Genomic DNA, 23,570 nt, shown 5'->3' with positions numbered 1-23,570 from the left:
AATCGTCATTCTGAAACATTAAAACTATACTGTGGCTATTAAATGTCTTTTTAATGATGTCACGGAAGAGCACCCTTATTTCTGGGTTTTGTATCCATGAAAACTTACCATGTAATAAAATTATCTTTAAGCTTCCCAAAGGCTCCTATTTCTGCTATCACAGGCCCACCGAGCAAACTCTCTGGAAATAAATGTTTATTCTTGAATTATTATTATTATTATTTTTAAGTCCAGTTCAGCCTTATGTTACAAACTGGGGTTAATGAATTCTGACACTGTCTAAGGCTTTCTTCCAACACACTCTGCACTGGGTGGGTCGGTGTAAATATTAGCTGATCCTCTGTTTCTAATCCTTGCTTTTTGCTTTGGCACAGTGGGTTGCACTGCGGCATTAAAATATGTTATCTATATCTGTATTTTGGAGGCACGCGCTGGGCTGTGGGTCTTTTTATTTTTTTTAATTTTCTCTCTGCTGGCTTAACACACAAAAGCTAAACAAAGACAACATGAACGGTGATACTCCAGAGCCGAACGACCCCTTACCAATGACTCATCTTTAGAGCTGAAGGCATATTTGTGTTCTGTAGATATGATTCAGGCAGACATTTGTGCCTGGGGAAAAAAATCAGACTTCTAAATGAAGATCCGTCTCCAAGGCCAGTCACCAAACCAAGCAAGCTAATTACAGGAGAGGAGAAAAGCTGGGTGTGACAATCTAACTCTGTCAGCAGTCGAGGATTTACCTGTTCTAACAATGGGTTGTCTATAAAGTCCAGTTTGTTCCACCTTCTGCCAGAATATATAAAGTGGAGTACAGATACTTTTTCCTATCCAGACTCCTTCAGGTACCCAAAACAATCACTCCTCCACAAGGTTTTCTGTTCTTTTGTTTTTGAGACCAAGTCCATCTATGACATCATGAGCAACCTCATAAGAAAAGACGAGGGGGCATCAGTGCTGAGGCTGCAGGTGAGTGGACTGGAGGCAAGCATCAGGAGCAGCTAAGCAGGTATGGTTGCTGTTGTGAATTGGACAAACAGATGGGATGGGAGGGGTGTGGAAAGAATAATTTGCTTCTAGCTGACCACCCTTTCTATGTGCAGCTGCCCACCATGGCAGAACAAGATACGAGGTTTCTCTCACTGGAACACCGGAACCAAACTTTGGTGAGTGTCCTTAAGAATCAAAAGTTCTGCCTGGCCAAACCCAAGTTGCAAAGAAAAGAAAAAAACACCCACCAAAACCAATCCACTAGTTAAATCGCAGATGGAAGAACTCACACTTTGCTGTTTCTTCGTGACACTCAAAAACTGCCTGATTTATCTGCCTCATGATTGGGCCAGCCCTGATATTTATTTGTTTGTTTGTTTGTTTGATTTATATTAATATTTATATTATTAATTCATAATTTATTTATAAATTATTATAATTTCTGTTTTGGAGTTCAAATTTCATCCCATCCTTTCAAAGGCAAGACTTGGGGAAATCTTTTGGATTCTGGCGAACAGCAGGAAATCTTGTGAGCTAAGCCTTGTGTTGTCTCATCGATTCATCACCTAGAAATGGCCATTATAAAATAAATACAAGGGCAGGTTGTCTGTTTACACGATTTCAGAGGCACTGCAGAACAGACGTGAAATACAGCAGTACAGTAAATCTGAACGACAATCAAAAGATAATAAGGCACAGATAATATTCAGCAAACACGTGAGTCTTCGAGGAAGACTAGGAAACTTTTTCGATACCCATACTGTATTTTTTTAGGAGAGAATTTTAAGGAGGATGCTGGGAACCAGGCTGGTTTCAGTTGTATCTAGCACCAGGGAAGTGGCTAATGTGAAATATCAGCAAACTTGTGGAACCTTTGTTTCCTACAGATGGGGAAGATCAGGTCACTTCAGACGGCTAATGCAAACCTGAAGCTAATGGTGAGTCCTGCAGAGAACCTTTGTCCATTTCTGGGTTTTATCATGAAGGATGGCAACCTTTCCACCCTGCGCAATGAGAAATCAGCGTGGTGCAGTAGTTAGTGGTGGATTCAGACTCAAGAGATGGGGGGGGTCAACCTTGGTCATGCAACTCACTGAGCGACCTTGGGATAGTCTCACTCACACTCAGCCTAGGTAACTGCATGAATGTGAGGATAAAGGAGGGAGGGGGACAGTCATGTAAGCTGAGCTGATCTCCTGGGAAAAAAATTGAGTAATATAAATGTAACTAATAAAAATAAGAACAGCAAGGAATTTGGGTCCCCATGGCAGATGTTAGCTCAGCTCAAGGACTGTTTGCAGCTCAGAAGGCTTTGTATAATAATAACTGTGTGCTGTTGAGTCAATTCCAGCGCATGGCGACCCCTTCCAGGGTTTTGCAGGTAGAGAGCACTCAGAAGTGGTTTCCCCCTTCCCTTCTTCCCGGGGTGCCCTAGGAGGACTCTGCAGCTGGCCCAAGGCCACCCAGGCTGGCTCTTCTCCCAGGAGGCCCAGTGGGGGAATCGAACTCATAATCTCTGGCTCTGCAGCCGGAGGTCTAAGCCGTGGAGCTATCCAGCCAGTTGCAGAAGACTTTGGGAGGTCTATAATTTCTCAACGGTACCTCTCCTCTCCCCTTCGCCCAAAGATCTCCATCCAAGAAGACAGCAGAGGTGAGCCCCCCTCACCTCCCCGATCTCTAATCAGCCCCGTCTTCTCCCGATCTTTACAGAATTCAAAGCTGAAGGAAGAAAACGAAGGTGAGAGGCCGGTTTGAGTTTCTTCGGTGTCAAGATTTGGGACACTGCCCTTATCTGAAGCAAAAAAAAAGCAAAGCATAGGTAGCCTGGCCTGGCTGAGACCCAAGAGTTTGGAATGGTCATTAGGTGCAGAACGGAGTTTTGAAAGGAAGCTAAAACCCAGCCAGGGGTGTTGGGACAAAATGAGGAAGATGCCTCGGTTCCTCTCTTCTTGGGCGAACTCTTCAGCCCTTCTCAGCAGGACCAGCCAGCTAGGGTCTGAGCAGGAGGAACATCTTCCCTTCCTTCAGCCATCATTTCCATGTGCCACCATAGACACCCTTGCCTGTGTGGGATTGCTATTTGGCTACCTTTTAAAACCCATCCTCTGTGACCCCCAGAGATTTCAGGGCGGCTTACACCTGCCTCTTTCACCTTGATATGACTAGACACCAGGTGTGGGTCAGCAAAATGAAAATGTAAACCAGGGCCTAAATGCCTGGGGTGAGCATGGCAAAATGCCTCCTTCTGCCTAGAAGATCCAGGGACTTTTAAGAAGCATTTTTCTAAATTGACTGTGGGGGCCGAGAGGGTTGGGAATTGCTTTATTTCCACCCCTAAGCCTACCTTGAGGAACTGTAGCTCCCTGAATTTGTGCAGCCTCGCCATTAACAAATATCACAAACTACTTCCAGTTGATTTGACCATACTTGATACCAGTAGAGGGTAAACACTTAGAAAATATTTACCTTTTCTTTGTATGGTATTTTCCTCACCGACTTGTCCTTCTCTTCCACAGTCATCAAGTCGAGAGAAAAACTCTTACTTAGGTATGTATTGTGTATTTATTGCGGATTGTTTATTGATCTGTCGGGTTACTTGCGAATTAAAATGCTGATTTTATACAGCCTGGGTTCTGGTTAAATGTTTCCAAACCAGTTAAAAAAACATTTAAAAGCAGAAACCACACCTTAGCACTGAAAAATGCATTGGAATAGAAGAAGCTTTTTTTTTTTTTACTGAGTTGTACAAATGATGCATCTAGTTTAATACAGTATTGTCATCTCTGACTGGCTTGAGGGTGGATTCTCACACTCAGCTTTTACTGGGAGGTGTCAGACATTAAAGCTGCAATCTTAATGGACTCTGCCATTCAGCTCTCTCCCTTCCCTCAAACGTTTATTTCCTAAACTTTGAGGTACATCGTTTAATTGGTTAAAAATATTTTCTAAAAATGGTATTTTGTAAATATATGTATCCAGAAATGGTGTGATTTGGAACTGAGTTCTGTTTCCTAAAATAAAATTGGAGAGAGGGGGCTGAATGCCTACTCCACCAATCTTTGTGATTTAAAATGTGTGGGAAATTCTGCGTCCTCCTGGCATTTCATGTCACTTTTCTGCCTTGAATTCCAGAGACAATGAAAAGATCAAGCAGAAGGTTCACCACCTCAAGGAACTGCAGGAGTCTCTGGTAAGCGCCCTTTCCTCCTCAGGCTTGCTAAGGTTTATGCTGGCCTTTGCCTGGTGCAAGGGTCGAATCCTGACCACCTTAGAGGCTGGGCTGGTCAACCCTAAGTCCTGCTATAATGGGCCACCCACCATACTCCTGCCGTATGAGATGTCAAGGGGAGACCTTCTCAGGATTTGTGCCACCTACTGTAAAAGACCTTGCCTGATGTTCCTCTCTTCATCCTTTTAGCATCAGGTCAAGTTAATTATCTCAAGATGTATTTATTTATTTTTATTCCAGTGGCTTTATGCTGTTTTTTTGCAGCCATTTCGGTCAATTTGAATGTCTTTGCAATGAGATTGGTGTCGTGTTGTTGCTTATACACCACGCAAGGAAGATGCTTGATGGGTGGCGTAAAATATGTGCCAACCAAGAGAAGAAAAATCCGTGACTGTGTTTTTGACCACACTGGCCGGGGGCAGGGGGGCATTTGAGGAGTCTCAGACTGGATTTCTCCAAACTTTGCCTATAATAATTGAATACAGAACCAAAAGCAGATAGCCAAGATGCCAAAATTCTAAAGGCGTCAGTGGTTTTAAGAGGTCTCAAACTTGAGAGTTTTCTAGGCATGGGCAAACTTTAGAGGTGATCTGATTTTGGGAAAGGTTTTCCAAACGCTGGGCTGTTTCACATCATCTTGACTCTGCCAGCGAATTCAGCAAAAGTACATCTCTGCCATTAACTAATTAATGTCTCTCTCTTTTTTTCCCTCTTGCTTTCAGCAAGACGATATTTACGTTCTGGAGGAGCAGCTGTGTAAGTCATACAAGATCCTTCGGTCCAAGGCTGGTTCATCCTTGAGAAGGCAGTCAGGACAGGTTCCCCCCTGACCCGATTTGAAAAAAGCTCTTCTGAATAATAAACACTTAGAGATGTTGTTTTAAACGCTTGGAAATGACCCCAAGGATTTTAGGTGGTGCAGATTTAAGAGGGAAATGGAAAACACAGTTCCTCACAAGGAGCTCAACGCAAACCTGTGTTAATGTGTGTCAGGATCCAGACTTTAGGTGCAGTTGATCTTCCCTTTGGTTCCTTGCGATCCGTTTACACAGGAGGTGTTCCAGGCCAACAGCTTTGGGGGGGGGAATTTATCCGTGGCTCAAAAACCCTTCCAGTTCTGTTGCATTTTTAAAATTGCTCAAGCTCTAACATCTTAAACCCGTCCTTTCCAAAAAGACCTGATTTTTGGACATAAATGCAGTCTGACAGCTCTTCCGTAAATACAACCCAAATCGTTCAGAGAAGAAATCAGAACGGCATATGGTTGTGATTTTCTTTATGTGTGGCTGAGTTAGCTGATGTTGGGCACAGAGAAAAAGGGGGAGAGAGAGAATGAAAAAGAGAGGAGGAGAAAATAAATACATGTATAACATATCCCTGAAGTGAAATATAGTTGCCTAGCAACAGAAACAAAAGAAAAATGATCGTGTTTCTAGATTTCACCACACCACTGAGATCAGGGAAGAAAATACTTACAAATGAGGCAGAGAAATCAAAGCTGCGAAGGAAAGGCATGTTCTGTTTAGATCCTCAAAACCAGTCATTAAAAAAAGCACGCTAATTTGCTGTCGCCAGTGGAGAGGAAAATTCCTGCTGAGACCATCAGACACAATCACCTGTTAATTGGTTTCAAGAGTGTGCATTTTATGGCGCTATATATTTTCAGTCCTGCTGTGTGGCATGGTATCATGGTCTTCTAACAGAGGCCGCAATGTGAGAAAAAGACAGAAGCAACTGAAAGGTGGATTTATTTCAGGTTGCTAAAAACGTCCTAAGCTGGCTGGATAGCTCAATGAGTTAGGTCTCCCTAAGAGGTTGGGAGTTTGATCCCCCCCCCATTGGACCTCCTGATAAAAAGAGCCAGCCTAGGTGGCCTTGGGTCACTTGCACTGACCCAGGGCTCCCCCTAGTGGAAGGAAAAGTCAAAGCACATCCGAGTGCTCTCTGGAAAACCCTGGAAAAGGTAGCCACCAGTAGTGAATAGTTAAGACAGTGTTGCCTGTGGCGTAGATGTTTGTATTCTTAGTGGGGAATCTGTAATGGGTGGGGAATGTTTGGGGAATTTTTATGTGTGTGCATGTGGGTCTGGTTTCTGGCTGTCCGTGTGAATTTCATTGTATAGGTATACTATGTATATACTTACAATGGCAATAAATTATTTGATTTGATTTGAGCCTCATAAGTCATTTTGAGCTGGCTGGAGAACTTAGCGGTAAAGGTCTCTGGCTGCAGAGCCCAAGGTTGGGAATTCGATTCCCCACAATGGGCCTCCTAGGGGAAGAGCCAGCCTGGGTAGCCTTGGGCAAGCTGCACAGTCTCAGGACCCCCTCCCCCGGAAGAAGGGAATAATGAACCATCTTGAGTATTCTTTACCTAGAAAAGATATTCTTTATCTGGGTAGGGTCACCGTAAGCCAGAAATGACTTGATGACACATTATAAATATATCTTATTATTTAAGAATTTCCTGGTTCTAGAGGGCAACTAACTAAGAAGGTCTAAAAGCAAATGAATAAAGATCATAAAACAAATAAAATTAAAAAGCTAGAATACACTGGTCTCGTAATGGGAAGAGGAAACTACCAATTTTTATAGTTGATCGCTCAAGTAAATGGAAGAACTAGTGCAAGAAAAAGAAGAATATATTGACTCAAAAACCTACTGGTTTGGGTGCAAGACAATATAATTGTTTAAAACTTCTGTTTCCAAAACCAGTATAAGCCATGAGGGTGGTCCAATGTCCAGTAAAAGGGGGGGGGAGGAGAACGGTGGTTGATGTGCAATGTATAGTTCACCTCTGAGCAAACTTTTGTCTTTCATTACAAACAGAAGACTTTTTTTTTATTCAAAAAACCCATTTTAGGAAGAAAAATAAATAAATCAGTAAATAATAAAGATGCTTTACAGCAGTTAATCCCAGATAATCAGGCCAATGAAGAATAAACCCACAGGAGTCGTTTGAAAAGTGTAAGGAATAAAGTGTCAAAAAATCACAAAAACCTCCAAAGTTTTGCACTTAACTTTCTTTTCCCCTCTGTCTGATTTCAGGTGCCTGTACTTGCCAAGGGAACGACAAAAGGTAAATCTTCCAGTGTTCTTATGTCTGAGATATCTCTCGCACTTTGGCACATCGTTTTTCCTTTCCCTGGATAAGGTTGTCGCTTGAAATGGATCTCGAAAGACACCCTTCTGGACAACATTCATTTTGACATTAGTGATGGGTGGTAGATTTTCAGAGTCTGAAGTCCCTTTCTGTAACCTCTCTGTATGTTCTTGGGTTGATTACAACGGCTACAGAAGGGAAGCCATCTTCCTATTCTCCGAGAAACGTCTCAAACAATTAGTGTCACCTTTTTCGCCTCAGATACCCTTTCCCCAAAAAGGTTTGCATGGCAAACGACGGATAAGGAGAGGTTATTGACCAGAAAAATACCACCAAACCTTCCCCATGCCTACATCACCCATCCTCCCCAGACCGCAGGCAGGGTATAGGAATAGAATGCCAACTAGGAGGCGTAAATCTCACCCTGGTCGCTCCTAGAGCGATCAATGAGACTTTTAAAAAGTATTATTGGCAAAGTTTTGGGGAATAGAATTCCTAATTTTCGAGGTTGTGTTTTTTTTGTACTGTAAGTAAAAGTCACAGCCCTGGATGGAATGGATTGTGTCTTTCTGATGAAGCAGCCTGTCCTTTTGGACTTGCTTCGTTGTGTATGCCTAGTTTCAGAAAGATATTCGTCCTGTGCAATGCTTTGTGCAAACTGTGTGTAGGGGGTGTCCTTGTCTCATGCTGGCGGTTCTCTTGTGAGTCCTAATCTTAATGGTGGGAAGGGGATCAATGTCAACAGCATGTCTGGATTGAAATTTAGACAATGGTGAGATTTTTTTCCCCATCACATTGGTGCAAACCAAAACTGAAATCAGTTGGCATTCGAAGCAATTTATTTATTCATTTATTAAATTTATACTCTGCCCATCTAGACCGAAGTCTATTCTGGGCGGCTAACAATAAAAAATGGAATAAAAACAATATAATAAAGTGAAAAAAAACAATAGTAATGTAGTTCAAGATGGGGAAAAGAAAAAAAATTCATTTGATGACAGGAGGGAAAGCCTGCCTAAAGAGCCAGGTCTTAAGTTGGCTCTTAGAAACATGCCTTTACTTCTCCCTCAGTTTCCCCTTCAATGGCTACCGTTCCTATTTTGGGTTTGGTACACAGTTCTCATCCCCACAATTATGCTTCTGCCTGTCTGCCTCCTTTCCTATTTGTCGATTGGCTTGCCTCCCATACGCAAGAATTAAGGTGTAACTGCAGAATCAAGCTATAACGGCAGAGACGTCACCACAACGCACTTCAATGCACCATAGGGTAGTCCACTTGATGGGTGACAGGGTCTTTTCCAGTCTCTGATGCTCACCTCCCTCCTTTCCTTAACATTTTATTTTCTCAGAGATGAAAACATAGAGCCACTCGGCCTGTGAGGTGGGCCGACCAACTCTGATCAGAGCCATAGCGATGCTTTGCAGGATAGCACCTTCTGTGTGTCTAGAGAACGCCAATCGCCAGTTCTGGAATAAACTCCATGCTTGCCTTCCGTCCATTGGTGGATTTTTATTTTTATTTTTTTATTTTCGGTGGGCGGGCAAGGTCTTAAACCCAGGTCTTGATGTGGGAGCATGACTATACGTAGCAATTTACTTTATTAAACATTCAGATCCCGCCCTTTATCGAAAGATCTTTAGAGGGTGGATAAAACTCTATAAACGTCGCCAATCGCCACCAAAGGTTGTGCGCGCAGCTTCACATTGCGCGTGGCTGGTATCAGAGTCACAAAAGAGAGTTTCCAGAGCCAACGTGCCTCTGCCTCCTCAAACGGCCACAGTTCTGGGGCCACAGATCTGAGGCAAGTAACGCCTGTTAATGTGAAAACAGGTGCCCCTTTTTAGTGCTCTCCTTTGGAGGCGCATGGCTTCTCCTTCGGGACGGTGTGGCTTCTGTGACCGTGCTAGACAGCTCGTCCCAACATGGAATCCATGTTTGGCTCCCCTTCCTCCATGTTCAGTCCTGATCTGAAGATTCGGGAGAACTTTTCCAGAGGGTGCAGAGAGAGAAAGAGAGAGGGGGGCACCCTTGATCCTGAAAACAACCAGCTAATTACATCCCCTACCAAATGAGGCTCATCCTGTTATTTCTGGGCTTTGTTTATCCAAACAGGTGTGCTGGGGAGATGGGGGGGAGGGGTTAGGGGGGTTGTCCTCTCTCTTTTGACCCTGATCCTGGTTAGCTACAAGAGATGGGCCCCAAACCCATCCTATCTCTTCTGAAGCACATGGTCCCAGGAGAACCGTCTCCACAAGAGATACATAATTCCCATTTTCCCTCCCAACCTGAAACATCCAGGGATCGTCTGTCCTCAGTCAGACAGGAACCTTCTCAAGGGGCTAGTGATTCCTACAGCAAGCAACAGATAGATAGATAGATAGATAGATAGATAGATAGATAGATAGATAGATAGATAGATAGATAGATAGATAGATAGATAGATAGATAGATAGATAGATAGATAGATAGATAGATAGATAGATAGATAGATAGATAGATAGATAGATGACTGACTGACTGACTGACTGACTGACTGACTGATTGATTGATTGATTGATTGATTGATTGATTGATTGATTGAGCTTCTAGACCTCCCAACATATTGAAACACTCCTTGGAGCGGTTGACATACTTCAGCAGAACATGTTGTTGTTTAGTCGTTAAGTCGTGTCCGATTCTTTGTGACCCCATGGACCAAAGCACGCCAGGCCCTCCTGTCTTCCGCTGCCTTCCAGAGTTGGGTCAAATTCATGTTGGTCGCTTCGGTGACACTGTCCAACCATCTCATCCTCTGTCGTCCCCTTCTCCTCTTACCTTCACACTTTCCCAACATCAAGGTCTTTTCCAAGGAGTCTTCTCTTCTCATGAGATGGCCAAAGTATTAAAGCCTCAACTTCAGGATCTGTCCTTCCAGTGAGCACTCAGGGTTGATTTCCTTTAGAATGGATAGGTTTGTTCTCCTTGCAGTCCAGGGGACTCTCAAGATCCTTCTCCAGCACCACAATTCAAAAGCATCAATTCTTTGGCAGTCAGCCCTCTTTATGGTCCAGCTCTCACTTCCATACATCACTACAGGGAAAACCATAGCTTTGACTATGCGGACTTTTGTTGGCAAGGTGATGAGTCTGCTTTTAAAGATGCTGTCAAGGTTTGACATCGCTTTCCTCCCAAGAAGCAGGCGTCTTTTAATTTCATGGCTGCTATCACCATCTGCAATGATCATGGAGCCCAAGAAAGTAAAATCTGTCACTGCCTCCATATCTTCCCCTTCTATTTGCCAGGAGGTGATGGGACCAGTGGCCATGATCTTAGTTTTTTTGATGTTGAGCTTCAGACCGTTTTTTGCACTCTCCTCTTTCACCCTCATTAAGAGGTTCTTTCATTCCTCCTCACTTTCTGCCATCAGAGTGGTATCATCGGCATATCAGAAGTTGTTGACATTTCTTCCAGCAATCTTAATTCCGGTTTGGGATTCCTCCAGTCCAGCCTTCCGCATGATGTATTCTGCATATAAGTTGAATAAGCTGGGGGACAATATACAGCCTTGTCATACTCCTTTCCCAATTTTGAACCAATCAGTTGCTCCATATCCAGTTCTAACTGTTGCTTCCTGTCCCACATATAGGTTTCTCAGGAGGTGGATAAGGTGGTCAGGCACTCCCATTTCTTTTAGAACTCGCCATAGTTTGTTGTGGTCTACACAGTCAAAGGCTTTTGTGTAGTCAGTGAAGCAGAAGCAGACGTTTTTCTGGAACTCTCTGTTCCAGAAAATACAACTTAAAGCAGAATATACAACAACTCAAATAATAAAAGAGGGAATACATAATACCACAAACTACTGTATTTTTTCATGTATTAGACTATACTTTTGTGTAAAAGTATAGTCTTATACATGGTTGTGAATAAATAAATACAATCTTTAGACTAAAAATTGAGGGTCGCCTTATACACGGAAGTAACCTGAGGAGAGAACAAAAACAAGTGGAGGGGAAAGCAGGGATCAAAGCGATCCTGCTGCGCTTTGATCCCTTTCCCCACCACCACCCTTGCTAAGCCCCACTTAGATTTCTTAATTTTGGATTAGAAAAGGGGGGGCATCTTATACATGGGGGCGTCTTATACATGGAAAAATATGGGTAAGCAAAAACAGATTCCCATCAAGCCATTATGAAATGGAGGGTTTACATGTTAGCTATTTTCCTAAAGCCTTCTGCCACAGCCAGCGCCCTCCGCCTTTTTACTGGTCAATTCACTCAGAGCTCAGATCCTGTCAGCCATTTTAAAAGGAAGAATGAGCTACACTTTCATAGGATCGCGTCTGGCATTTAAATGCCTGTTTCCCCAGCACGGTGAGATCCTTTGGGAATCCTTCATCATGATTTTGTGTGTGTGTGTGTTTTAACCACCCCCAAATAGGCTGAACACCTCACGATCCATTCAGTCTAAGTTCGATTATTCACGGAGAAGTTTTAGAAATTCCAAAATAAGAGTGTGTGTGTGTGTGTTTCCAAGCTGTGCTCCCGCAGAGCAACACACCATGGGTGACTCCTTGGGAAAATGTGTCCAGTTATAATTTAAAAGAGTGCTAATTACTTCTGAAGCCCTAAATGGTGTAGGCTCAAGACATCTCCAGATCAGCTACGTACTTCCTGAACTCTGAAAGAATCATCTTGCTCCATTCTCTCTGCCTACCACAGGAAAATTGAAAAGGACAAGAGGCAAGGACTTCTTTCTGATGGCCCCCAGTCCGTACAACCTCTTGCTCTGTAATGCGTGGCTGTCTCCCTTCCTTCCTGTTTTTACTCACTGTTATAGGGTTATTTTATTCTGGGAGACTTTTCTGAATTAATAGATCATGGTTTGGTTCTACCGACCGCCTCTCTCTCTTTGACCCCATCTTTTTGTTATTCTAAACCATTGTGGGTGATGCCTCTGCTCTGGAATGGCAGCATAAATAAACAGATAAATAAGTAAGCAGGTTTCTAGTCCTTAAGATGACTTGAAAGTCTGGGAACATGAGCAATTCTGACTGACATCTTCGTGGCAGTTTCTAGCAGGAAGCACCACCAAAGAGTCTTGTTCAAAGACCCTAATATTGGGCTAATGGACTTTAACACAGATGTTCTAGAACAAAGGAACTTAAATGGAGATGTTAGGATGAAACAGTTGACTTGCGCTTCATTAAGCAGTTGAGGTCTATCAGTTTGGGTCTAAATTAGGATAGCAGTTTTAATCACACACAGACTAAAAATTCAGTTTCTGTTTATAGCCCTTGCTCTGTCAAGAAATACATGCCAGGAATTGGAGTGGAAAACAATCCCAGTTAAATCAAGTTGGTTTACATCTGCTTGTGTTTTGCACCTTCAAAGGGGCATTTGGTGGGTACCCAGGAGAGGGGCCTTTTCTGTGGTGGCTCCCAGACTCTGGAACTCCCTCCCACTGGAGGCCAGTCTTTGCTGTCCTTCCACAAGCAGGCGAAGACCTTTTTCATCCGGCAAGCTTTCCCTTAATCCCTGTCTACCTGAGTGGAGTTTTGAAATGGATGGTCATGCCTTACTACTTTGAATGTGTTTTTGCTGTTGTTTCTATGCACTTTTTTAAAATGTGGTGTTCATCTGATCCTTTTTAGCATTTGCATAGTGTTTTTAGCTTTAAATATTGTCCTTTAATGATGCAAGCCGCCTTGGGTCCTTTTAAGGAGAAAAGTGGATATTAAAGATATTTTATTTAAATAAATACTGTAATAAATATCCTGGGATGGCCAGGAAAACCAACAAGTGGGTCCTAGATCAAATCAAGCCAGAACGGGTCTCTGGAGGCAAAAAATGTTGAGATTGAGGCTGTCCTGCTTGGAGTCATCATGAAAAGGCAGGATTTTCTGGAAAAGACAATAAGGCTGGGAAAGGTGGAAGGCAAACAGGAAAAAAAGGAAGACTAAATATGAGATGGTCTGACTCCAAAAGGAAGCCACGGGGTTGATTTTGCAAGAGCTGAGCAGGGCTATTGAGGACAGGACATTCTGAAGGTTATATATTCATCATAGGGTCACCATATGTCAAAACAACTTGACCCCACGTAATAACAGCAGTTTTAAGTACTGTACAGTGGACCCTTGACTTAAAGACGGCTTGACTTACAGACTTTTTGAGTTACAGACTTCTCTGGCCGCAAAATTTAGGTTTGACTTGCAGACTGAGAATTGACTTACAGAACAGAAAAAAACCAAAATGGAACAAAAACGGCCTGTTACGGGATTAATCGGTTTTCAATGCACTGTAGGTCAATGGAGACTTGACTTACAGACTTTTTGACTTGAGAACCGCCTTCCAATACAGATTAAGTTCTCAAGTCAAGACCCCACTGTACCGGTAAAGTTCAATCTAATCTCCTTCTAAATAATCCTGTTTCGTTATGAGCAGGCTGTTGTACAAGTCTCTGGCAAGCAATAAATTAAGGCAGAGCCTACCAAGTGTGGGGAAAAAAATGAGAGAAATCCATGATCTGATGCAAGAACCGTTAACAACATTTATTCAACATAATCTCAACGTTTGCAACATGTCAGTTGAAAAGAAACCTCACACTTCCATGGGACAAACAACATCAGATCCGACAGATGATGCAGACATAAATACTTGCCTTGAGAAAACAAACACATACACATTTCTTTTCAAAGTATAAAAACTTCCCTTCTGTGTACAAAACAAAATGTATAGAAAAGAAATAATAGTAGCAATAATTTTTCTCTCTGTCTTTACATTGTTTTTTCCCCTTAAAGGCCACTTGCTCCTTCTGTTTGCCCCAAATGGAACTCTAAACATGATTAAAGAGAATCACCAACATGAACAGAATATTTGTATGTGACATTGTCTAAAACTGGAAAAAGCTGCAGGCTGGGGGTGTCTCTTAATTCTTTAGAGTTTTAAAAGCAGGTATGTGCCCCATTCATGATGTTCCTCTAATTCAACTCAAATTAAATCCAAAGTTTTCTTTTAATTTTGCAGCAAAGAAAAGGAAAAGAAAAGTTGGTTTCTCTGGAATGGCTTCTCTCCCCATGATGCCTGACGTTGGTTGTTTTTTTTCCTCTTGCTTGCTCCAAATGCTCATTTTAAACTGTGTTTTTCTTTCTTGGCTCAAGGGGTCAAGGTCTCCTTGGTGTTGGCTCCTTATCTCCTGACCTTGCGACCCGCCGAGTTGCGTCCACATTTGCGGTAGAGCGATTGCTTTCTTTGGTTGAACGGGCAATATTTCAGGGTGTGGGCCTTGTCGGCCGTGGCCCCGCAGAGCGGACAGACGTAATTACACAGAATGGGGCACACCACCGTCCCGTCGGCTCTTTTCAGAGGGTGGGAAGTGTAGACGTTTTTGGATTCTCCATTGTGCTTACAAAAGTTGCAGGTCCCTTTGCCGGCTCGCTGGGTTGCACGAGAAACACCGCCATTTGTGTCGCAGTCCGAACTATTGTTCCCACCGGATCCTTTCACCACGGGATCCCAAAGGAGGACCGGGGGCCTGTGATCAGCAGCTAGGGCGTCCCACACCGGAGAGCAAACCGGGATCTTCTTGTGGTCTTCCACGATCTCAGCTATCACCTTGGAGAGGTTTAGATAATCTTTCCATGGGTCAAAATAATGGTTCCTTGGCATGGCAGGGGAAGGAAACAACAGCCGCAGAGATGATCCAGAGAACATGATCACAGGTAGGACCTCTCTTCTTCGGGCAAAATGCTTTTAATGTATATGGACCACTCATACACACAATATGCAGTCCAGACAAAATATCAGAGAGGTGGAGTCTGGGATTTAAAGGGCCAGGGGAAATCAAATCCCTCCCCGCCTAAAATCTTCCACTTGTGCAACTCTCCCGCTCTCTATGCCCTGAATTTCATTGGAACATGCCTAGACATCAACTTTTTCATTCTTTTTTTGGGCGGAGGGGGGCCTGCAAAATCTACCCCGCCAAGCTATCCACAGTTGGCCCCAGCAGCATGAGCGGAAGCCCTTTCTGCTTCGACCACCCAAGAACATAGAATTGTAGGGTAATGGAGTTGGAAGGGGTCTCAGTAAGGCCATCAGTTCAACGTTCAGGGCAGGAACCCAAATCAAAGCAGATCTGAGAGAAGGTTGTGGTCCAATTTTACCTTGAATGTCTCTCCGGCACAGGAGCGCTCACCGCCTCCCAAAGTCATGGGCTCCCTTGTCGTACTACTCTAACAGTTAGGAAATTTTTCCTAATATTCAACCGAAATCTGGCTTCCTGTCGCTTAAGCTCATGGTTGCGTGTCCTGCACTCTGGGATGATTGAGAACAGATCCTGCCCCCTCCTCTGTATGACTGCCTTTCGAGTATTTGAAAAGTGTTATCATATCACCCCTCGATCTTCTTTCCTCAAGGCCAAACATGCCGGTTCTTTCCCTCTTTCCTCACAGGGCTTGGTTTCCAGTCCCCAGACCATCCTGGTTGCCCTCCTCTGAATTTGTTCCAGTTTGTTAGCATCCTTCTTAAAGTGCATTGTCCAGAACAGTATTCTAGATGAGGTTTTAGCAGTGCCAAATTACAGGGAAATTAGTATTTCACTAGATTTTGAGAGTACAGTACACTTCTGTTAATGCAGCCTAGAAGAGCATATGCCTTTTTTTCTTTTTTTCTTTCTTTTTTTCTTTCTTTTTTTCTTTCTTTTTTTTTTTTTTTGCTTTTTTTTTGCAGCTACATTGCACCGTTGACTCATACTCAGCTTATGATGTACAACAACCCCAAGATCCTGTTGGCTTGTAGTATTCCTGAACCAAGTATCCCCCATCTTGTAATGTACATTTGGGGTTTTTTTCCCCCCTGTAGGTCTAGAAGTTTCCACTTGTCCCTGTTAAATTGCATTCTGTTCTTTTCAGTCCAGGGCTTGAGGCTCTTAAGACCTTTCTGAAGTTTACAAAAGGATAATCTCTGTGCAAAAGAATTAATGGATATAAAATCAGACATCCGAAATCACAATGCACAGAAACCTTGTCTCAGATCATTTAGTCTCCCAGTCTTCACAAGATATGAAAGTTGCGATATTGGAAAAGAAACATGGTAAAATAAGAATACAGTGAGAAACAGTTGAGATAAAATTTATTCCCATGATGGATATGCATATGATTGGATTGAATATCAGTCAAGGTTTTTTAGTCATTACCAAATAGAATAATTATGCAGTTATCTACTGTTATTTTCCTTCAAAACTACAAGACGCCCATGTTTCAGAACAAGACTCAAAGGTGTAGACTGTCTTTATATTAATACATGTTGTTTCTGTTGTTTCCTTTAACAAAAATTCTTTTCTCTCTCTTCTCTCTCTCTCTGCTTTTCCCTGGTTTTGTGTCTCTTGCTGAAATGTTTACAGAACTGAATACCAACTAGGAGCCATAAATCATTATGAGGTGTGAAATGCAATAAAACAGCACTGTCTCTTTGTAAATGTTTTACAGGCTCTGTATTCTGCCTCCTACAATTGTAGAAGTGGACAAATGTTCCATGAAAGCTTGCATTGAAATATAGCAATGAGTCTTTAAAGTTGATTTTTGGTTTGTTTATTTGTTTTTTGCTTTGGGCTTGTGTTTCTTCTCAAAACAAATGATTCCACTGCAAATGATGGTGACATAGGATGACTCTGGATCCCACAGCTACTTTAAGGATATCCTTAAATGCTTCTTTAAAGAGCTCTGTCTTGGCGATCTTCTTGAAGGATGGGGAGGAGGAGGTGCGATGGATCTCCGACGGGAGGCTATTCCATCAAGATGGGGCCACCACGAAGAAGACTCGGCTCCCACCTGAGAACTTCTTCTTCACCTCTCTTGGCATGGCCACCTGTAGGAACTGCAACTTTGGCCCTTCATTGCTCCGCCTGCAAAGGTGCCAGTCTGGTGTGTCATAGCCCATGTGGTGGAAGCTGCAGAATCATTGCCTGACGCCGAACACCAAAACGGTTTTGTTTTAGAATACCTGTGAATCTTGGAGGAACAGTGGAGAATGCCAGGGCTAGAATGTAGAAAGAAAGGACCACCCAACTCTTGAAATAGATGGAATGCCAGAAAAATCTAGCCTCTGGTCACACAGAGAACTGGTGACTTGAAGCCACTTAATGGGCTACGGAGTGAAGTTGGCAGAACCAAAGGGAACCTTACGCGGGGGGTTAGTACTAGCACAATCCTGGGTGCGATGGGGCTCTACGCCCCGGAACGTGTACTGTGGAAGAGGTGACGCTCGGTTGCCCCCAAATGTTTTTAATGCTGCCCATCATTGGGCAAAACGTAATCTGACATCCTTGTCTATGCTTTATATTTTATTTATTATTTATTTATTTTATTTATTGAGCTTTTATGCCACCCATTTAGACATAGTCTACTCTGGGTGGCTCAGAAAACGCAGAATAAAAACCGTTAATATCAAATAAGAATTTACAGCACTTACACAGAACAAAGGAGAGAAAAAGAGAGAAAAAGAGAAAGTTACGTAAGTGCCCGGAGGGAAGGCCTGTCTATATAACCATATAACTATATAACTTTACAATATACTGTATTCTATTAATTGTAATCTGGTGCTTCTGATAACAAAGGAAAATAGGTACATTTCTGCCTGGGATAAAGCATCAGTTTAGGAAGCCTGGCGTCCACTTATTGCCGGAGGCATGGATTCTACAGTCAAAACCATGCTGGTCATTGCCTATAAAGGGCTTCGGTCCAGGATACTTGAAGGAGCGTTCTCTCTCCCAGCTTATGGGATGGTCTCCTTTGAGAGATCAGGCTGCCCCTCCCTTTTATCCTTCCTCCGACTCACCTTTCCAGGCAGGCCATTAACAATCATGACTGAGTCCCTGAATGCCATTTCCGAGTTAATATCGTTTTTAACATTTACGTGCTTTTAATTATTTAATTGCATTTTAATGGGCATATTGTTTAAATCAGGCTTGTCCAACCTGCGGCCCGAATGCGGCCCAGTGCAATTTTTTATTTTTAAAGAAATTCCAAAGTTTCAAGTTACACTGTCGGCACTTGCGGCCGGAATGTGGCTGGGGCATGTCACAACAGTAGAGGGGAAGAAAGGGAAGGTAGGAAGGAGTGGGAGGGGAGGGGACAGGGGGGCTGCGTGACTGCATTGCGCCGTCCCCGTCAATAGGTGGACCCCCTCCCGGCCCCATAAAGCCACCAGAGTCGAAGCTGTCTGAGATTGCAGCTGCCGGTAAGCGCGCTTGGAGCGGAGCTGCGGAGGACGGCTAGGGCTGCCCCCCCCATGCGGCCCAAACCAAATTTTCATCTTCTAATGTGGCCCAGGGAAGGTGAAAAGTTGGACACCCCTGGACTTTAAATGGTGTTTTTTTTAATGCTTAATTTGTCTTTTTAAAAAATTCTATCCTTTTAATATTGTGAGATGCCGTGGGGTCCCCTCGTGGGGAGGAAGGCAGACTATAAATAGAACAAATAATAAATAAAACAATAATGGATCTGGCAGTGGCTTTATGTCCTGCGAGACATGTTGGCCGGTGTTCTAGAATTACGTCCATATTTTCTTGAAACAAGGACCTGGTGACTCCATGGGGGAAACCATTCCCTTGTATCTCCTTTATTTCTTCAACGGAAGGGTTGTCCAAACAAGGTCTGAGCTTAAGATATATAAACAGAAGGTGGAAGATCAGGGTGCATGGGTGTGTTTTGAAGTTGCCAATGTACAACTGATGGGGCCCACATCTGTACGTGGCCACCCTCCGTCTTCGACCCCTGGGCTGCAACCGACACATCTGTGTGCGGACAAAAACAGCGCATGTGTTTATGGATCACATTCCTACACCGCCTGAATATAACATTCAGCGCCCAGCTGGTACGCTGAACAAACTCTTAAAATACGTCAGTCAAGCCAAAGAGAATAAAACCACAGACTGAAAAAAAGGCCCAGGAAAATTAAAAGATGATCCCAAGGTAGGCTTTACACAAGCTTTCCCGGGGGCTGCATCGAACATCTATCATGTCCCATGCCAAAAACGCCAGTAAACTCACCGGGTAAGCGTCAGCCCATGGATGTTTTTCTCAGCTTGACTGATCCACAGAGTTGCCATGAGATAAACTCAAGAAGAAAGAAGGATCTCCTGGGATTGAGCTCATTGGAGGAAAGACCGAGTATAAATGGAGCAAAGAAGAAGGACATCAAGAAATGTTCTCTTCAAAGCATCCTGCCCCACAGGTCCTCTGGAACCTTCCACCACCTCCCTCCCGTGGGTGCAACTGCAAAGATGTGCAATTCCCCAGAAATGAGCTGCTTGGCGTAAGAACAAGCCTTCCAAGACTTCAGGAAATGCTCAACGCCCATTCATTCGCCTTCCTCAACGGCAGAGGAATATGATTGCTTAGCAGCAGCTTTCAGCCTCTGGAGTAAGTTGGCCACTTTGCAAGGAAAGAGAAACAGAAACGGAAGTTGGGTGGGGGAGGAGGAAATGAGGAGCCAGAGAGTAGAGGAAATACTCCATTAACCCACTTGTCTTCCTACAAAAAGATTTCTTCTAAGACACAAGCCCTGGCCATCAGATTTGAAGGAATTGAGCCTGCATGCACCTTCTAGTGATTCATCGCAAAGTAAAAGCACGCTAAATGCAAAATATATGACTGAAGAAAACTAGATCCTAGAACACATGATCTTTTTCACCACTAGAGGGAGCATCTCTGCAAAAGACACTTAGTTAGTTAGTTAGTTAGTTAGTTAGTTAGTTAGTTAGTTAGTTAGTTAGTTAGTTAGTTAGTTAGTTAGTTAGTTAGTTAGTTAAAATATTTTAACCTGCCTATCTCCTTAAAAGGGACTTACATAACTGAAAGACACTATTTGAAGCTGAAAACAATGAGTATACAATGCTTGTTTACATCATTAAAAGACAATATTTGAAACTAAGAACACTGAGTAGAAAGAGGCAGCTTACATAATTAAAAGACAATCTGTTGTTGTTGTTTAGTTGTTGAGTCATGTCTGACTCTTTGTGACCCCATGGACCAGAGAGCACGCCAGGCCCTCCTGTCTTCCACTGCCTCCTGGAGTTGGGTCAAATTCATGTTGGTTGCTTCGGTGACATTGTCCAACCATCTCGTCCTCTGTCGTCCCCTTCTCTTGCCTTCACACTTTCCTAACATCAGGGTCTTTTCCAGGGAGTCTTCTCTTCTCATGAAATGGCCAAAGTATTGGAGCCTCGGCTTCAGGATCTGTCCTTCCAGGGAGTACTCAGCTATTAAAGCTAAAAACAATAAATATACAAATATTGAAAAGGAAATAACACTCTGAGAAATGGTAAACAAAAGTAGTACTAAAAACAGAGTCAAAGAAGTAGCACATGCTCTGTGTCTTGAATTTTACACCAAGGGCATACACATGCATGTGGATGAAGAATTTCTTTTAAGTTCTTTTTTTATTTTTAAAATTTTTGAGAGGAGTTTGCTCAAAACTAGGGGAGCATGTCGACACCAGAAACCTGAGACTCCCAAGCTTGCTGAAGAAGGCCCGTACAGCTATAAATAAAGCAATGGTTACAAAGATATCATGCAACTTGCCATATCTTTCTGTGTATAAGACACCCCCCATTTTTCAAACCCAAAATTAAGAAATCTAAGTGGGGCTTAGCAAGTGTAGGGGGACAGGCATCAAAGCATTGCATGATCGCTTTGATCCCTGCTTTCTCCCTTTGTGCTAAGCCCCATGGGGCTTAGCAAAAGGAGGGGGAAAGGGATCAAAGCAATTCCGCGACTCTAAGATCATTTTGATCCCTTCCCCCTTACACAGCCATGGGATTGCTTTGATCCTTTCCCCCCTCCTTTTGCTAAGTCCCATGGGACTTAGCAAGCAGAGAGGAAAGCAGGGATCAAAGCCATCCTGCAGTGCTTTGATCCCTGCTTTCCTTTTGCTAAGGCTTAGCAGGTGGAGGGAAAAGCAGGGATCAAAGCCCTGCAGGATCAGTTTGATCCCTGCTTTCCCCTCCACTTCTTTTTTTTCTCTCCTCAGCTTACTTTTGTGTATAAGACGACCCTCAATTTTCTGTCTAAAGATTTTAGATAAAAGTATAGTCTTATACATAGAAAAATACCGTAAGTATTGCTACTAGACCTGATCCAACTGTCTTCTTTTGTCCAGTGGTCGAGCAAATTACTGTTAAAACTGGGAAGCCCAGAGGCAAAAGATGGGAACAGTATCGCCACACCAGTCCACAATTATATACTGGTTAAGAGGGGCATCGCGGATGCTCTCTGAGCACTCCTCCTCCAAAATTAAACCCAGTCTGATGCATTTTGCTCCTTAAGTTAAAAAGTCACTTAAGAAAATTGCTTCTAATGAAAAATGACTAACATTCCACACTCTTAAAAGCAAAACATGTGCTGCTTATATACTGCCCCATAGCACTTAAAGCACTCTCTGGGTGGTTTACAAGTTAATTATGCAGGTGACTCGTTCTCCCACTGCAAGCTGGGTACACAGTTTACCAACTTAGGAAGGAAGGCGGAGTGAACCTGCAGCCGGCTACCTGGGATTGAACCCAGATCGCAAGCAGAGTTTTGGCTGCAACACTGCAGTTTAACCACCGCGTCACACAGCTCCTAAGAGCCTGAGGATGTGCTTCTAGTCCCAGTGGCTGAAGGCACACAACCCTTAAAGATCAGGGCTGGGTGAGGTTAAGCTTTTTTTTCATTGGTGGACATCAGAAGACCCTGGCAGTCCCTCTGCCCGAACATTCCTTCTCTCTCCTTGCAGTGTTCAGCTTTCGGGGGACTGCCAACGATTTTTTCCGATTGCATCTGGTTTCCTGGCTGGCGATTCTGGGATGTGAATTAAAACAAAAAAATATATACCACCCACCCCACTTCTCCAACCTCTGCTAAGGGAGAACTCCGGTTAACATGGAAGAAATAAAGGAATTTCAAAGGGTGCAGCTGTGTCCCCCTGTTACAGCAGAAACTAGAGTCTTGGGGGGGGGGAACCTTATGGATTAGCAAGTCTCCTTTGGCGTAAGGCTGCCCATCAATAATGGCCCACAACAATCTTCCGGTGTTGTTTCTTAAGACATGAAAGCTGCCCTTCACAGGTTTCTGAAGCAGAAACTGGTTGCATTTCTTGGGGTTACTCCAGACCTGTGACTCATCCAGGGATACAACAGGCACCCTCTCCTACGGATCAGTCCCCCCCGCCTCCCTCCCATGTTTTAGCGGGACTCAGAGGGAGCCTTGCTGTCATTCCCTTCTGAAATCGACGCTTTTGAAACACTGGCCCCGTATCAGGTTTCCAGGCAGACACAGTTACTGTCTCACTTGGTACAGTACAGCACTGGCTTCACCCAGGAGATGAATGAACGGCGGGTGGGCGGGGCCACGAGGAACATGAATGGGAAGGGGGCGGGGCGAGAGGGCCGGTGATTCTGAACGACGGGGAGGCGGGGGGGGGAAACCGTGAAGCAAGGAGCGGGTTGGCGATGGGGTGAACGTGGGGAAAGGAAGCCCGAGTCTTTGTCCAGAATGCCAAAAGGGATTCAGCTGCTCCCCCCCAGATGGGAAGGACTACAAAACCTATTATGCGGGGAATAAGAATGTGTGTGTGGGGGGGGTTGCCTACACGTGGAAAGTTTATGGGTTTCTGGAATCAAGATTCCCAGCGCTGAATTTTTAGGCTCTCCGCAACTCCGCAAAACTCAGAAAAAAAACGTCCTGTTGTGGGCTGCTGGGGATTCTGGGGTTTGTAGTCCAAACAGTAGCACGTCTGAGCCATAAAGGGTTGCAACAGTAACACGCGTCACCACCTTGATTCCTCGGGAGTTCTTCTGGCTGGCAGACTGAGGTAAAAGAGGGCGTCTCCCATCACTGGCTATCTACCTGTTCTTTCAACCGTTTTAAGGGAAAATGCGGATTTTTTTAGGCTTTTCCGCGTGGCTAAGGTTATTCCAAAGCAATTCCAAAGCTTAGGGTAATGTCGAGGAAAAAAAATGTAACGTTTCCAAACTCTGGTTTTAGCTCTACCCCCCCCCCCCCCCCACTCCTGACTCCACTCTCTGTTCCCTGCAACGCCCGGCTCCGGTTCCAGCATCGCTCGTCCCGGTACCTTGGAAGCGAAGCGGATTACGCGCTAGTCGCACGGCAACCGCTAGTGGGCAATAAAGCGCCGCGTCTTCTGGCCCTCACCTCTTGGTGTTGGGCGGTCCGTAGCCAAGAGGATCGACAAGACGCGCCACCAATAGCAGCCGTGGAAAGGGCCCACCAGAGGG

General features: G+C 43.9%; 2 protein-coding genes across 3 annotated transcripts; one reads left to right on the top strand and one right to left on the bottom strand.

The window, feature by feature from the left end:
• Positions 1-66: 66 nt before the first annotated feature.
• Positions 67-8,815, top strand: LOC144584259 (uncharacterized). Of its 2 annotated transcripts, XM_078380016.1 has the most exons (9): positions 588-1,009; positions 1,104-1,166; positions 1,878-1,928; positions 2,701-2,728; positions 3,507-3,537; positions 4,123-4,180; positions 4,942-4,975; positions 7,267-7,297; positions 8,671-8,815. In XM_078380016.1, the coding sequence occupies exons 2-9, from the start codon at positions 1,113-1,115 to the stop codon at positions 8,699-8,701; spliced, it is 318 nt and encodes a 105-aa protein (XP_078236142.1). In that variant the 5' UTR covers positions 588-1,009; positions 1,104-1,112; the 3' UTR covers positions 8,702-8,815. The 2 variants fall into 2 exon arrangements, with proteins under 2 accessions (XP_078236141.1, XP_078236142.1); XM_078380015.1 differs by having other exon boundaries at positions 67-1,166.
• A 5,243-nt stretch (positions 8,816-14,058) lies between these two features.
• Positions 14,059-15,888, bottom strand: NANOS2 (nanos C2HC-type zinc finger 2). Its single transcript, XM_072979829.2, has one exon. It carries the CDS (start codon positions 15,008-15,010, stop codon positions 14,486-14,488), a length of 525 nt encoding a protein of 174 aa, XP_072835930.2. The 5' UTR covers positions 15,011-15,888; the 3' UTR covers positions 14,059-14,485.
• Between the last annotated feature and the right edge of the window lie 7,682 nt (positions 15,889-23,570).

The sequence above is a fragment of the Pogona vitticeps genome, chromosome 9 (genome assembly GCF_051106095.1).
Source record: "Pogona vitticeps strain Pit_001003342236 chromosome 9, PviZW2.1, whole genome shotgun sequence".
In the NCBI taxonomy this organism is placed as follows: Eukaryota; Metazoa; Chordata; class Lepidosauria; order Squamata; family Agamidae; genus Pogona; species Pogona vitticeps.
This window is presented reverse-complemented; position numbering and strand designations above follow the sequence as displayed.

Bases quoted from the DNA above. Each gene is read 5' to 3' on its own strand.
- NANOS2 (XM_072979829.2), bottom strand. From the start codon at position 15,010: ATGTTCTCTGGATCATCTCTGCGGCTGTTGTTTCCTTCCCCTGCCATG.
- LOC144584259 (XM_078380015.1), top strand. From the start codon at position 1,041: ATGGGATGGGAGGGGTGTGGAAAGAATAATTTGCTTCTAGCTGACCAC. The intron at 1,929-2,700 runs GTGAGTCCTGCA...CGATCTTTACAG, and splicing joins ATGCAAACCTGAAGCTAATG to AATTCAAAGCTGAAGGAAGA. The intron at 3,538-4,122 runs GTATGTATTGTG...CTTGAATTCCAG, and splicing joins AGAGAAAAACTCTTACTTAG to AGACAATGAAAAGATCAAGC.